Source organism: Engystomops pustulosus, chromosome 2, assembly GCF_040894005.1.
Source record: "Engystomops pustulosus chromosome 2, aEngPut4.maternal, whole genome shotgun sequence".
NCBI lineage: Eukaryota > Metazoa > Chordata > Amphibia > Anura > Leptodactylidae > Engystomops > Engystomops pustulosus.
In genome coordinates this window covers 213150529-213167120 of record NC_092412.1, presented here as the reverse complement: position 1 = coordinate 213167120, position 16592 = coordinate 213150529, and the positions used below count along the sequence as shown (strand labels likewise).

At 39.0% G+C, this 16592-nt stretch overlaps 1 protein-coding gene across 3 annotated transcripts in view; it reads right to left on the bottom strand.

Moving 5' to 3' along the window:
- Positions 1–1818: 1818 nt before the first annotated feature.
- Positions 1819–16592, bottom strand: part of ELN (elastin) — a 57129-nt gene continuing 42355 nt past the window's right edge. For all 3 annotated transcript variants that reach the window (XM_072138050.1, XM_072138051.1, XM_072138053.1), the window contains 19 exons: positions 15515–15547; positions 15225–15254; positions 15104–15136; positions 14983–15015; positions 14857–14886; positions 14454–14486; positions 13436–13474; positions 12994–13113; positions 12828–12878; positions 12553–12702; positions 10039–10080; positions 9568–9819; positions 8079–8117; positions 7820–7990; positions 7662–7700; positions 7283–7345; positions 5845–5868; positions 5714–5743; positions 1819–3571 (listed from right to left, as the gene is read on the bottom strand). In XM_072138050.1, coding sequence (XP_071994151.1) covers positions 3522–3571; positions 5714–5743; positions 5845–5868; positions 7283–7345; positions 7662–7700; positions 7820–7990; positions 8079–8117; positions 9568–9819; positions 10039–10080; positions 12553–12702; positions 12828–12878; positions 12994–13113; positions 13436–13474; positions 14454–14486; positions 14857–14886; positions 14983–15015; positions 15104–15136; positions 15225–15254; positions 15515–15547 — 1262 coding nt within the window. In that variant the 3' untranslated portion in view covers positions 1819–3521. The remainder of the gene's footprint in view (positions 3572–5713; positions 5744–5844; positions 5869–7282; positions 7346–7661; positions 7701–7819; positions 7991–8078; positions 8118–9567; positions 9820–10038; positions 10081–12552; positions 12703–12827; positions 12879–12993; positions 13114–13435; positions 13475–14453; positions 14487–14856; positions 14887–14982; positions 15016–15103; positions 15137–15224; positions 15255–15514; positions 15548–16592) is intronic.

Here is a 16592-nt window from a genome sequence, read left to right as displayed (position 1 = left end):
AAGAGGTCTTATCAGTACTCTGATAAGATCTATTAGAAATATTATTTTAATCCCCAGAATTATTGATTTATGCTAAGTTTTTTGGAAAAGTTATACAGTTCAGTTATAATTGAAATGGAGTTATTAAATATTCACTATTTATATAGAGAAAACAGAAGTATTCTGGTTTTATATACAGGGGGTCCCCGATTTAAGGACACTTGACTTACAGACAACCCCTAGTTACAGACGGACCTCTCTGCCATATATGACCTCTGTTGAAGCTCCATGGATGCTTTACTGTAGTCCCAGGCTGCAATGATCAACTGTAAGGTGTCTGTACTGAAGTTTTATTGATAATCCTTGTTCCCATGACAGCACAACATTTTGAAAATTCAAATGTCACTTTGACAAAAAAAAATTTGTCTGGATATCTCACCAGTCTGGATATACCAGTTCTGACTTACATACAAATTCAACTTAAAGGGGTAACTCAATGTTATTAACAAAAATACAGCATTTCACAGATATAAGTCCAACCTGTCTCTAGATATAAGTACACAATTCCTGGTCTATACAATTTCAGTTGCACCTGGACCCAACTCTGAATCTTCTGACTTTAGGGTCGGGCAGTACAGATTTCTCTCCAATCTGATACCTCACTGAGTTCCTCTCTGCCACCAGCCTCTACCCTTGCATTCCAGGACGAGGTCACCCAGAGACTTCCTGCCGGTCATGTGTTATATATGTATCTTATGGATTTCATCATCTCTCATTCTATATGTCATATACTAGTAGAATGTACGTATGTGTATATAAACCTGTAGCCTAATAATCTAAGCACATTGTCAGCACACAGGATCTGATAGCATAGAGGGATCATGAAGTTTCTGCTTAGAGTGATAGGAGCTAAAACAGCAATAAAACTGAGTATAATTGTAAAGAAAGGGGTTAAACATTTTCTTTTTTGTGTAAACATCACTAGGGGATTGAAATTTTCTTTCATTAGCAAACCCCTTTAAGAAGGAACCTAAAGAATTTATCTTATGTGTAACCCTTGGACTGTCTGTAAATCCTTTTTCTAGTTTTTGCTGTGTATACACAGGGCAGTGACAGAAGTCTTGCCATAAAATGGCATGTTTATGGTGAATGGTAACACCCATATTAGAAATCCGCCTGCATTTTTCTTCTTTTTGGTAAAGGGGATAATTTCATGACTTACCAAAACAAAATGACAAAAATACCCCATTACACTACTGATAAAAATTCTCCATATCTGCTGATTTTGGTGCTTTTGGACGACCATCTAATGTATGCTGGGCTTTCTGACTCTCCCCCAATGGCAAATTCTAGGAGAGATAAGGAATTTAATTTAACTGCCCAGTCTTTGGCAGAGCTAATTTTTGTATTTGGGAAAGATAGCTATCTATAATGGATAGAGGGCTAAACCCAGTGCCCCATGCCAAACTCACTTCATTCTCCCTTAGTCCCAAGTCAGTGAGTAATTTGTACTGAAATGCTGAATATACCTTACCCAGTAAATGAGGCTGAACATCTAAGACACCCGTAGAAGTATCTGGTAGTTGTTTGATCCCTATGACACATGCATGCTCAGCTGGTTACATTGCTTTTTTATATAGTTTGTACATATAGAGATCATTCATGGACCTCTATAATTACACCAAAGAACAGTTAGGACATTAGTAGGTGATACAGGAGTGCATGACTTCAGTTTGGGTACCGATGTTAGACCACCACTGATATGACCCCCCACCCCACCAATTCCACCTGTTACTACTCAATGTTGTAAAGCTACAATAACACGCATCACACAAGATATCATTTAAAAAGATTTCTTTATTCTTTATTTTAAGCAAAATTACTTTTAATAACTTTTTTCAGTATTATTTTTACAAAAAAAGTGTTCTGTTTTTTTTTTTGTTTTCTTTCCATTGGAGGCGGTATGAGAGGGAATACACTGAGAGGAGGAAGTTGAGGGGGTGGTCAGTAAACTAAGGCATTCAACACATCAAACACACCCCTCACAACCAGACACAGCAGGGTGGGAAAGTCAAGATCGTTCTGCAGCATAATGGTAATCGAGAGAAGGCGCCGAGCCTGAGAGAAAGGGGAGAGAGACCTCACTCTACCTAAAATCTCACAGCTTTTTATGTTTAACTCCTTCAATGCCAGAAAGGTTTAAATATGTTACAAATGTCTTTGGCAGCAATGTGTAATATAATAACAACAATAATAATTACATATATATCAGCTCTTGTCCCCTTCTCTCTTGACATTGTCACTCTCCCTTATTCCAGAGCAGCTTATACTTCGATAAGCTCTCACAGTAATAGTTAATACCTTCCTCTTTCAAGGGTCCTGCAGAGAATGGTGGGTAAAAAGTAAAAATAAAACAAAAAAGACCTAACAAATACATAAACAGCAATGCTCTGCATTTTGTGGCAAATAAAAAGGTAATTCTATTTTTTCGGTTTCTGTATCAAAAAAGGATGGTGCTATTGAAAACTCCTCTGTCATGCTCCACCCTCAAGGAGGGAGAAGTCACACACTTTAAAAATACAAATAACAAAAAAAATAAGACATATCCCGCACAGTCGCTGGCCAATTGCATTACAATGGAGTCAATTCCAAGTATAAGTTACAACAACAACAATAACCTACTGGGGCCATGGTGTGAGAGACAGGAGCAAGGGGCTTTTGTTACTCATGGATGGGGGCAATTCCTAATTACTGGCCCAAACACAAGGCCACCATCAGACGTCACTTGTCCACTTAATGCTTCAAAAGAGAACAGCAGCATATTCGATGGAATAAGTGAAGGCAAAAACTCAAGGCCTTATGTCCAAAAACTTGTAAATACAAAAAATACTGCAGCGGTCTATATCAGCCAATCAAATTCAAGTTCTGACTTAATATGTGACCTGATTGGTTGGTGACTACTTCCCAGTTTTTGGACATGAGGCCCTATCAAGTCAATCATTGCTCTGGCCATCATTTGTTGAGTCTTTGCTCACAATGGAGGTTCTGTACGTTTTTGCACCAGGTCATCTAATGGACAATTGGTTTCTCATGGTGGCCCAGATGAATGCCAGTCAGCTCCTGACTATAGATGTGTATGTAGGTGTATTGTACATTTATATATATAGTGCATGTATGTCCACACTTGTGAATGTCTGGGTGTACTGAATGCAGGTCTGCACAGTTCTGTAGACTGTAGGTTTCTTCTTGCGCATTCATAGACATAGACTATAGGCATGTACACATATACACAGTATAAACCTAATCATACAGTATCAGTGTGTGTACATGTGCCAGCCCGGGTATTAATGTCAGACTGCAGGCTCCTCTTATAAAGTGTAGCTGCCTGACTGTTATAAAGATGGATGTCTAATAGGCAGGAGAAAGGCATATTGGGCAGGTAACTGAGGGAAAGGAGAACAGAGGGGATACTTGAATCCTTTTACATTCACACCATGCAGTAGCACCATAGTTGATGAGGTTAATCGTAGCTCTCTGACTGCTTATTTTCTCCGCCTGCCGCAGTATTTTCCTTGGCCGCACAGTCCGCCACCTATGTGAAAGAAAGTGTATAAGTCACATATGACCATTTGTATCCACCAAGTCAAGGCTATTGAGAATTAATAAGGTCCTAACTTTATGTAATAGCATATGTTAACAAAGCAGACTGGCTACCCCTATTATTGTTTATTGTGCACAGCTCTACATATTGTAGGACCTTCCTTTTGGCTAGAAGCAGTAGTCATATAGCTATATGGAGTGGAGCTGTTCATTTCTGGGTACCCACTTTCTTTAAAGCCCTAGAAATGCCAAATTTGCAAGTGTAAATCTTTACAGGACTCCTAGGAAAAACACTAAGGCTGAATTCACATGACCGTAGTGGGACGCATGGAGCTATATGGTTCCACGCACAGCACTGTCCCACTCACACGCGGCGCTGTAGCTCTCCGTACAAAGGGAAAAGATAGAATATGTCCTATCTTTCCCCTTGTTACGACCCCGTGCAATGCTATGGAGAGGGGAGGAGTCACCACTCCTCCTATCCATGGCGCCAGGCGTAAGCCCTCCCAGCTATGGCCCGGTAGGCACAAGTTCCTGTGAATGTAGCCTAAGTGGTCATGCAAACGGAAAACTGGCAGTTTTTTTCTTTTCATTCTGCGCCTCTTCCACCTTAATTTATAAAGCGTCGGCACCTCCTATGGGCCCCCTAGAAGGCTTGGGCCCCAGGGTACTTCCCAAGCCGCATATATTATAACTCACTACTGGTCAGGATTTACTCTGCTCCAAACCATATAAAGCTAAGAGCTCTGAGTATCTGCCTAATCCCAGTCTTTATCTATTTACCATACCATAAATATTTTTTATATGACACAATACAATCATTTTCCATGTTTTAGTTTATACGTTGTTATGTAAAGGTATCATATTATCTCAATACTGAGGCATTTATTCCACTGTACTCCTTATCTGTGCTTATCCTGGGAAAGCACATACTAATGTCCATGCATTATTAAGCCTTCTATATCTAAATGAATATTTTTAATGTATTGCTAATTAGTGACATCCATTTACATCAGGGTGTATGTTTCCTACACTAGGAGCAGGATGACAGCGCCAGCACTTAATAAATGGAATAACTAGTGCTGTCCAGAAACATTAGCAGTTCATGATCCCTGATCCTACATCATACTGACACATAGATATTACCCGGATCACTGGAACATATGGTATTCATTGTAATGTCTAATCTCCATGACTGGCCCCTGATGTAGTCTGCTCTGTACTAAGCCTGAAGCCATGTTCTATGTAGCTCAATTAATTGGGCTATGTGTAACTTTTATGAATATCAGCTACTGAATAAAGCTATAAAAATAAATCATACATGTATAGAATCAATACTGTATATATTGATTATATATCTTATAGTTTAGTTCCATTGATGTGACCCTCTTATGTGATTACATGCGACCTGAAATATGAAGAATAGAGACAGCTAAGTGCCTCACAATCATCTCTTGGATCTTTTCCATGAGATCGTTATTGATCGTTCCAAAAATTTGTGGACTTTAATAGTTGGAAACATTAATACAAGGAGACCAAGTCCAATACATGACTATAAAACAGAGAAGAGTCTGTAATTTTTTTCGATGCCAAACCTGTGTCATCCTATTACAGGATTTAAGAACTGTGGACATGTTAAAAAGTTGGCGGCTTGGGGTCTATTGTGGTTTTAATTTTAGGTTAGGTGAACATAAATTTAGACTAAAGCCCTAAGATGAGCTTGAAGTGTTGGGTGACTTTCACAATCCCATTGGTTATGTAATGCCAGACTTTTCATCACTTTCTTCTCAGTTGTTTCTCTGATGTCTAGCCTGCTGTTTCTAGGAAGTTCAAGCATTTTATTACATCATACAGCTGACTACTCCTCATGTATTATAAATTCACATTGGCTCAGTATTTTGCCTCATACCCTTTAACTCTTACTGAATGGCTTGCTTACTGAGCCTCTCATCCAACAAGTGTCACAATAAGAAGCTGCAAACATGCAGATTGCATTCAGTCAGAGGGCAGAATTTACAAGTAAATTAATTTACATATTAAACAAATCTCTTCCTAAACATGTACTATTAGCATTACATATCAGATTTTAAAATATCTTATGGAGTCATGCTACTGCCAAAATAAAGAAGCTTACCTCGGTAGTAGGATTTAGCTGGCTTTTGAGCTACGAAAAGAAATGTATAAATGATATTATTATAATTTCTGTAGAACATTGTCTCTTATAATAATAATAATAATTGTGGATATTAAAATAAATGAATTTACCTCCTAATGCTCCAGGTCCAGCACCTGCAACACAACATTAAATTAGAAATGTAAGTTTAATGCGCCATCTAGTGTTCATTATACAGAATGCGTGTTTTATCAAATACATTTTCACTCCTTTCTGAGAAGTGAATATCATCAGAGGTGAATATTTTGGTTATAGAGGCACATTTAAGAGGGCTTGTGCCAGTTTTATGGCAGAATAGGTGCACTTCTTGAGAAGTGGAGGGGTGTGAACAGGGGAGCAGTTGCCAACTTGGGTGCACTCCTTGGGTGCTGTGGGTGCAGGCTTTGCCACTATTCTATGTCAGGCTGGGCCTAGTGTAAAGGGCACCATCATACACTGTAGCAGGAGAGGGCACTATCATATGCTGGCACCAGTATAAAATATCTTCTTCTTTTACAGAAAGGGCTGTTCAGTCTTTAGTGATTATGTGTTGTACATAAAGGCATCATGGCTCAGCATCCATGATGCCAGTAAGTGCAGTAAATGCATGTCATAAATGAGCCACAAATTGACTGCAGAACTCACCTGCCAGTAGCTAGTGAGCAAAAAACTGAAGAACCACCAGAAATGACATGATGGATTGGAAATTACATATAGTTTTTTTTTGTTATTAATTTTTTTGCAAAAGTCGAATTAGACTTAAATCCATTTGACATAAATAATATTTTACTACACAGCACTTCAGTGGTCACTTCGAAAACGTATTTTAAAAAATGCCTATCGATAAATTTAAAGAGTAAATTACATATTTTAGTGATGTTTTATAGAAACATAACTGATTGTCCATAAAGTCGAAATCTATAAACCTTCAATGGATCCTTCATTTTAGAAAAAGAAAGAGAATCTGGCTTCAGGTTTTTCATTCAATCACTTTTTATCAGCTGCAGAGTGTCTTTACATTTATGTCCACATATCTGCCACTGATTGACAGCTTCCTCCCCATGCATGGTATAGGGAGAAAGCTGTCAATGGGCAGTGGCAAAGTAGCAAAAACTCATTGCTATTGTATACAATTAGTGCTCATGTTCACCTGCAGCTAATACCTATTGATTGTATGTAAAGCACTAGAAGAAAAAAAGTAACTCAGCAGAGGAATCATGAGTCTGAAAATGTTGATGGATCATCTGTAAGCTCTTAGTTTTAGTGGCAAAATATGCAAATACCAATATCTAAGGGAAAGTATATTTTATCTTAATGTACTTTGTCATCTCTTATGAGGGGTTGTGAGTAAATTATACCTTTATATGTCTCAGTATATGCAGAACTCAGCATATTTGAAAGACTGTATCCTGTGCTATATAACACATCAACATATTGGATTTGTCCAGTTTTAGCTGTTGAAAGCATTTATCTTTCCTTGGAGATTCTGGAAGTTGTATATCACTGACATTGAATTCAGGAAGGAGTTGAAAAGAAAAATTAAAATTGTACCTCCAAGACCAGCTCCTCCTAATCCACCTGGTCCTAAACTGGCTCCAGCTCCAGCTCCATAGCCTGGAATGAAATGATAGCATTATTTTATAGTGATATACTAAACATTGTAGCCTAGACTTTTATGGTGCTAATAATCTTTATGATACATGGCAGTAAATATGTCTCGTGGAGGACATATGGGAGTTTATTTCATGATAATACTTATCCTCAATGCTAATATGGACACCTATATGTCTAACCAATATGCGACTGTGGGACAACTACATAACCTGATTCTGGGAGCCCACCCAAGGCCCAGGTACTAGTGGGTCAGGTCTACCCTGGCACTAATTCTGTTCACAAAAAAGGCTTCAGATATTGGATTTTGCTTCTTTACCTGGCTTAGGTGGCTTGCCTCCAGCTCCTGGGTATTGGCCTGGCAATAGAGATACATATTATTGTATTAATAAGCAGCGTCATTTTCACTTTATCCCCACATTAGTCTCTTTGTATTCCTTGGATCTTAGGAGCTGCATGCTCATAATTATTGCTCACCTCCAGCTCCTGCACCTCCAGGACCAAATCCAGTTCCAGCACCAGCACCAGGTCCATATCCAGCACCAGGACCATAACCAGCACCAGGACCATAACCTGTACCAGCACCAGGGCCGTAACCAGCACCAGGACCTCCAGCTGCTCCTCCAGCTACAAGGCCACCTCCATAACCTTAGATTCAAATAACAAAAGGTCAACAATTGCCCATCCATCTATCTTACATAGTCTTTGGACCACCATTATGTGTTGTTCGGCTTACCTGGCTTGGGTGGTTTGCCTCCAGCTCCTGGGTATTGACCTGCCAAAGATGAGACATTATTTGACCTCATGTTCCTTTGCTGAAACATTCCTTGAATGACTGCCTATAATACTTGCTATAAAACAAGCTCTTCATGATACAGCTGCCCTGTCAGGATTTCTCACTAACACCACATATTTATTGCTATTCTTGTGATTTTCTATACAGTCTGCTATTCACTTGTTTTCTTCCAGCTGCCTGCAATCTGTTTTCTATCAATAAAACTCCAGAGACCAGCAATAACGATAAATACCATTTTCCCAGCTAGTTCTCGATGATGCTTCTTTGGCTCCCTAAAGTCTATTTTTTAAAATTATTTTGATCTTTATGACATGTTCTATGGATGATCCATATGTTTGGGGTTCCTCCATATGTTTGGGGTCCCGTTGCTCCGTAGTAAACCTTCTGACGGATATATTGTGACACTGGCTAGCTTTCTTACATCTACTCACTCCAGCATGACTATGTGCCGATTAATGTAAGCACTTGACCTTTATTTCAGGCTGTCAGACACCAAATGGATTTATGATCCATTTTATTATGTAAACATATAATATGGCCTAACACAACCCAGCTCCAGATTGTACGGTATTCACAAGTGTCTGGCCAGACATGCTGAGGAATGCTGGCTGAAAAATGTGTGTCTAACTACTGTTAAATTCTCAAGACCGCGCTGAAAGCTGCGGAGGCCACAGGCAGTTCATCTGAAACAGGACCCATGCGCAGGTTGCGAAGTTTAGGCAACGCCATTGTAGAACACTCAAGTCAGAACAGGAAAGCCAATAAAATTATTGCATTTTTCTGGAGAATGATCATCCATTTACTTCCATTTAATCTTCCATGACCACTTACAACTGTTTCCTCTAGGTAATTCTTTTAAGGATTACAATAACTTATTAAGGAGGGTCAATAGCTGAAGCTGTCTTTGGACCGCCTTAAAATTTTTGACTCTAATATTTATGGGGTATAAAACCTAGAAGTAAAAGTGGTCTCTATCAATTTTTAAAACACTGTAACTTTCTATAGGTATAAACTGAACGTTCATTTATAAATTATATGCTGGGGACATAGCTTATGGGTCCTATGCATTCCTGTGCAGAACATTCTCCCAGTTTCTTTCTGGACCTCTCTATTATGTCATTCCTTTATACACCCTTTGGAGCTCCCACAAATTTTGGCAGTAAAGGGGTTTAGTTCTTCATCCCCTAAGCAATGGATTAGCATGTCATTCTATTCTAAGGGTCTGTTGAAGTTCCTGCACTGTAGTACGCTGTAAGGATCCTTTATTCTCAGGATCCATGGTTGCATACATCTTTTTAGATAAGAAATAATAGATGTGCTCCTGAACCCCAGAGATATATGACTGGTATCTCTTAACTGTCTTCCATAGAAACCCCCAAATGTTAAAGAAGTAATTTACATTTAAATGATATTCACACGCTGCTCTTACCTGCACCCCCTACTCCACCAGGGCCAGCTCCAGCACCGGGTCCATATCCAGCACCAGGTCCATATCCAGCACCAGGGCCTGCTCCAGCACCGGGTCCATATCCAGCACCAGGTCCATATCCAGCACCAGGGCCTGCTCCAGCACCAGGTCCATATCCAGCACCAGGGCCTGCTCCAGCACCAGGTCCATATCCAGCACCAGGGCCAGCTCCAGCACCAGGCCCATAACCTCCTCCAACTCCAGGTCCATAACCTTCAAACAATTGTATTCAATTATTGATACTTTGTCTCCACTTCCTGCACACATTTAGGTTCATGTACTATTGTAGGAAGAATTGCCTATCTGAGAAATACTACAAGTAGGTATAGGTACAAAAAACCCAACGTATAGTTTTCTCATTCTTGCTGCTGAGTAGGTTTTTACTACTTTCGCTGTGGTTCTGTGTGCCAGAGCAGTATTCATATCAATTACCTGGTTTAGGTGGTTTGCCTCCAGCACCAGCTCCTGGATAACCTAATGTGATAAATAAAATAAAGAAATAATAAAATATATTTATTCTATGTACCTGCAAATTAGGCTCAAAAAGGGGACGTGGTTTGTTCATGTAAAACCATAGCTAATGAAGATTATTCACATATACTTATGTATACTGTCATTACTATCAGTTTTCAACCAAATCTGTAGATACTGACTACTTTTTTCTGGTGGGCTCATGCACCAACATCTTCACCGTCATGGATGAGCACAAATGGGTGCTGTATAGAGGATCCAGATATACCCACTAATTTACAATGGCATCTTTCTAAATGAAATGGTTTTGACCCTACAGATACACACTTCATCTCCACTAAGTAAACTGATCCTCTTCATAGCATCAAAGATGCATTAGCTACAGTGTTTGAGAGAAAATCCACATAAATACAGTATAAGGGTCAATCATTGACGTATGTAATTCCCAAAAGCACAATTTCTTCTGCTTTTACATTAGTTTTGGGGTTTTCTTTTCTATCTGCCAATGCAGTCCCCACGGACTAACTGGATGTTTTGCAAATATTTTACTAATTAACATGCAGTTTACTAATTAACTAAACATAATATTTATTTATCTGCCTTGATTTAGTATTCCTGGCTAGTGAGCACTCCTTGGAGAGTGGACATGGTTGGACAAGTCGGAGAGAATGGAGCCACATGCTTAATGTCTCTGCAGCGTCCAGTAAACAGCCGTCACATGGTGACATTACAGCTGCACGTTTGGTGACTCATAGTCATTTATTCTTCTCATTTTAACATTAAAATAAATTTCTCCTTTAGACTGATCGCCAGCTGAGGATGTTTCCATGGTTTTAGTGATGTAGCCCTGGGGAACAAGGGATCTGCACAGAGCAAGCTATTTCCTTCTTTTAAATAAGATATTAGCTAACTTAGAAGTGAAATCATGGTCTAGTCTTGGTTTTCCAAGATATTTTTGAACATTTTTTTTAAAATTTGTTTTATTTGGATGTCAAAAGGACATTAGATTATTCCCTACACCGACACTGTCCGCCCTTGTTGGCAGCTAATTGTTATTCACTGTGACTCGTGTGTTCAAGTTTAGCTGTTGGCAACTTTTGTTTTCATTGTGTAATACTATGTCAAGTCAATATACTCTGAAATTAGTCCTGGAAGTCATGTTAATGTAAATAAAGTTTTGCAATAAAGTGCATTAAAGGGATTTAAAGGGAACCTGTCATCAGCAATTGACCTAATCAACCACTACCAGAACATTGTCAAGCAGTGTAATGCCTTCTAGTTTTTGTTTCTTTCATGGTCCAGTGTGGTTCCATCATACAGAAAATCAACTTTGAAGTGAGATATAAATTGGCTGTGTAAAGTAAAGGAGGAGGAGAGATGAACACTAAAGTCAAGGTGGGGAGCTCTGAAACCTCCTCCTCTATGGTTAAAATATATGTATCTGACTTTAGCAGATCTGTTTAGTGATGTCTCTGGATGCTGCACCATCAATTACACCGAAGGGGGGTTCATGAGGAAGAAAGAGCTTGACTTCGGTGTTAAATTCTCTGCCTCCTTGATTTTACACAATCAATTTACATCTCACTTCAAAGTAAATTTTCTGGATGATTCCATCACACTGGGTCATGAAAGAAACACGATCTGGAAGGTGTACGGCTTCTTGACAACATACTGGTAGTGGTTTATTAGGTCAATTTCTGCTGACAGGGTCCCTTTAAGTTTTTTTTTTACCCCAAAAGCAATCTCTTTCCATATGCCTCATAGCAGCATATGTGTGTCTTTCCCTTGTGGACAGCTGAGCTGGTTTATTTTTTTTTACATACATCAACCCCATCTATGTATTACATGGTCATACCTTCCGGTGCTTAGATAGTACTTAATAGAAGTATAGTAAGTACACATTCATAGTCATAGTAGTTTTAACAAAAAGACCCCTCATTACACATTGGACTATATTCACATTATGTTTAGCTCTAAGGTTTGGGTAAACCTGCATCAGGTATATGTCAACTAGGGTCATATTCACCCAATGGAGGATACCAGACTGTCCATTTGGGCTCTTTTGGACTGTTATATGTTAGCATGCCTTGTAACTGGTATGTAATAATGTATAAGACTATACCCTACCATACAATAGTATAGTTTACATACACCGCTTTTCAGGGCCCTAATATTGATTCATCCCATTGTAATTGCGGTCCCTTGTTGAATGTACAGTATTCTGTATGTCCAGAGAGGCTCCAAAACTATATATCCGTTGGAAGCCCTTGAATATAAAATGCATGGGACCTTTAATGCAAATCTTGTTCATACCAAGCCTTTGCTTATATATAATTATACAGTCATTGTGAGAAAGAGTAGTTTTTTCACATGTGCGTTCTATTGACAAGGTCGAAATCTTTTTAAAGAAACCTAGATGCCGTTCTTACATTGCCTTCAATCAAATCAGTAAGTACAAAGCACCATCATACACACCTCCTGCTCCAGTGCCTAAACCACCCAGTCCAGGACCACCACCTAACCCACCAGCGCCAGTTCCCAGACCACCAAGTCCAGCACCAGTTCCAAGACCACCAAGTCCAGCACCGGTTCCAAGACCACCAAGTCCGCCACCAGCTCCATAACCTTAGAGAAATATAATCTTATGTAATAGGATGTAAAGCTAACAATCCATTTTATTTACTAATTATTGTAATATAAAAGTACAGATTGAATAAGCCTATATGTTCAGTTCATGCAAAAAATTCTACCTGGTTTTGGTGGTTTTCCTCCTGCACCAGCTCCGGCTCCTGGGTAAAGGCCTGACAAAAAAGAGCAAGTGAATAAAGGATAGAAACTATAGAAATAAATTGCTAATGGATTAAGTTTACAAGTAAAAATAAAATTTAGATTGAAGTATGAACCCTAAACTCTTACCTCCAGCTCCTACACCACCAGCACCAGGAACTAATCCGCCTCCTATTCCAGCTCCAGGGAGCAGCCCACCACCAGGTAATACTCCTGCTCCAGGTCCTACTCCTGCTCCGCCCCCATAACCTAAACAAATATGAAAAATTGTAAATTGACATAGAAACTCACAACTCACAACAAGAAACTTCTTCTTAGCCACTACAAAGCCACCTTGTTTCCCGTCCCAAAAAATTATCTACACTTGACAGTGGAAAATCCTGACCTCTAAACCTCTTTATTAACAACATTAGAAATGTATAATTTAGAACTTTTGTACAACACACTTAAAACCCACCCTTTAACCCCATGCCATGTCCAGTCCTCCCCTATGCTGCACTTGTTATATCCCTTTCTTCTGCTACAAGTTGTAATCTCTACACTTACAGAAAAATTCATAGTATATACTCACCTGGCTTGGGAGGTTTTCCTCCTGCTCCTGGATAAGCCCCTGAATAAGTTATGAAGACAAACAGTATTATAGTTAATACAGAGAATGTTGGCCTCATAATTCTAGGTAAGGAGGAGTTGATCTTATTTTATGGACACATTTACGTATCGTAAAGAAAGTCTACCATCAAAATCCATCAGAATAAGCCAGGGACACTTACTCATAGATCACGGTACAGTGACTTTGGTAATCTTCTTATATTTGTTAACAATGGAATCCTTCCTTCTAAAATCAACTTTAAAAATTATTCTTATGAACCACAAGGACTCAGTGTAAACTGTTATCTAAACTCTCTCCTAACATACTAAAATGTTTATCTATCTGATATGTAGTTGGAGTTAGACCTGGTGGATCATCAACATTATGTTAATGAGCCTGAGGGGCTCTGGTGGGTGTTTCCATGTCATTTCACAGTGAGCAGAGCAAGTCTCCCCTCCCCTGCACTTCCTGCTGCTGCTAGATTACATAGGCAGAGGGCAGAGGGAGAAAGAAGAGGGAGGGGAGACCTGCTCTGCTCATTGTAACAGCCTGTGAAAATATATCACTGAGGGGTTATGAAAACACCCAACACAGCCCCTCAGGCTTATTAGCATAATTTAAAAAGTTTATTTTAGAAGTAAGGAAGCCATGGAAAACAAGTATAAGAAGATTATCACAGCCACGGTGTCTGGATCTATGAGTAAGTGTCCCTGGTTTATCATGATGGATTTTGATTTAGACTACTTTTTGCTAAATGTTTTCTTGGACTACAGATATTCCTACAATCTCCCTTTATACAGGGGTGTAACAAGGAGAGGCAGGGAAATATGCATATCCTCCATTCTTGTCGGATGACGGGGCCCCCTGACGCTGTGGGCCCCATAGCAGTTGCTATGGCTGCTACCGCTGTATATATACTCCTCAAAGGGAGGAAAAGAATACTGTAAGCCAATGCCAAAACACTGGGTATATTTGTGGAAAATGTGGTGACCTAACATACCTGCCCCTGGCACTCCGCCTGCACCAGCACCAACTGCAAATAAAAATGAAAAACCTTTACAATGCATTCATCCACAACACACATTTCATTATATTCAAGCTAAACATTATACAGTGTTAAAGGACTAACTATTGCTGGTTTATTCTTTGAGTATCAAAATCTGAAATTTAGGGGGGTTGACATCTCTACCAATTAGCTGCAATATTCTTCGGTTCGATACGGTATATGGAGGTGACAGAAGCTCAGCAGCGAGGATACAAGGTGTCTGAGCCACATAATATCATATTGATGACCTGTCCTAAGCATAGGACACCAGTATCTACATTACAGTATTACATTATATATAATCATTATTCCACCTGATTTATTGCAGTGTTTAAAGTTACTAGTTTACATTACTTACTTCCTCCTGGTAAACCGCCAGCTCCAATTCCTAATAAATAAAAATAAATTATAGGAATAAGGGAACGGTGTTATGGTTGCAGAAAATCCCTATTGTCATTGTTATCTGTACATGATATGATAATACCTCCTGTTGGGTAGCCACCAGCTCCAACACCAGCTATAGGAAAGACAAGGAAAAATTATGAATACTTAAGTGATTCCAAAACAACTAAATAATTAAAATTAAAATGCAAATTACTACCCACCTCCACCACCAAGACCTCCAACTCCATAACCACCTACATTAACAAGTATAAACAAATCAAATTAAATAAAGTTGACAGATATTTTATAATATGCAGTAAATTATTCATATGTGACACTGACCTCCAGTCTTAGGGGGCTTGGCACCTAAACCTGTCAAAGATAGGAAAAGAGGACAGGTAAATAAAGTATAGCTGTAACATATTAAAGATAGCCAATATATTTACATTGGGAACAATATAATGAGGTATGAGACATCGTCTATCAAGAGGCCAATTAGGTAAGATATAAGAGGAGGATAACTGGTAAATGGGGCTTAAAACATACATATTTAATATGTATGTAATAGAGTCACAGATGTCTGCACTGGCAATGGGAACTTCCAACAGTACAGAAAGATAAAATACACAAACCTCCATAGGGGGATCCACCAGGTCCAACTCCAACTACATGTCAGATAAAGAAACATTTTAGTATATTAGGATGGGGCAAAGGGGTGTTAGTTCCCCTTTTATATAACACAAAAACTTGGGCTTTAGATTGAATCACGATTGGCATAAAAAACGAATTATCCTAGATATTTCATCTTCTAACATTGACACTCGAAAACAGCACCACTCCCAACCATGTTCATAGTTGGAATTGCAGCAGAGGCCTTTTATTTTAACTGAGCCCCCCTTATTTTATACATATACTGAGATCCAGTGAATATACTCCATTGATCAGATATTGGTAAAATATTAAAGGGGCTGACCACTTTACCTCATGTTTTTGTAATATGTGTGTAAGTGTGGGGGGTAAGATAATATAATTTACCAATATACATCTAGTAATAGTTCTGCTCCGCTTTATTGATATGTGAAGTGAAGCCTCCTGTCTTTTACCTCATCAGCCAGAGACACCTGTCCATAAAATGGCCGCAGATGGAAGATCACGTGATCTCTTTCTGTCCATAAACAATCACCAGAGATCACATGACCCTCCATCTGTGGCTATTCTATGGACAGGCATCACATGACCTTCCCACACTTACACACACATTACAAAAAGCATGAGGTAAAGTGGCCAGCCCCTTTAAGGTCTAAAGTGAAAAAGGCATTACATATTAGGTTGAACCTGTTGGACCTTTCCATTAATCGCTACGGTATAAACGTGTTGTGTGACTATCTTACAGAGTCATTATAGTAACAGCCTGAAATTTCACTTTATTCTGTTAAACTTTCATAAAACAGGTAAAGGTTGCCATGCTTTTATATGAATGTAGGCTCATCGATAACTTTTGTAAAATTTTCCAACCAAAAATAAGACAAAAGATTTTTTGACCATAACTGATCTAGTGTGGAAAGAATATTTCCACATCACCTAATGATATGGGGAACAGCCATTTTAGTCTATACAGATGTTAGCCCATACTGTAAATTAGAATTGCTCATATGGACCACACGTGTTCAGTGACACCAAGAGGAACACAAACGGTGGCTTAGTGGTTAG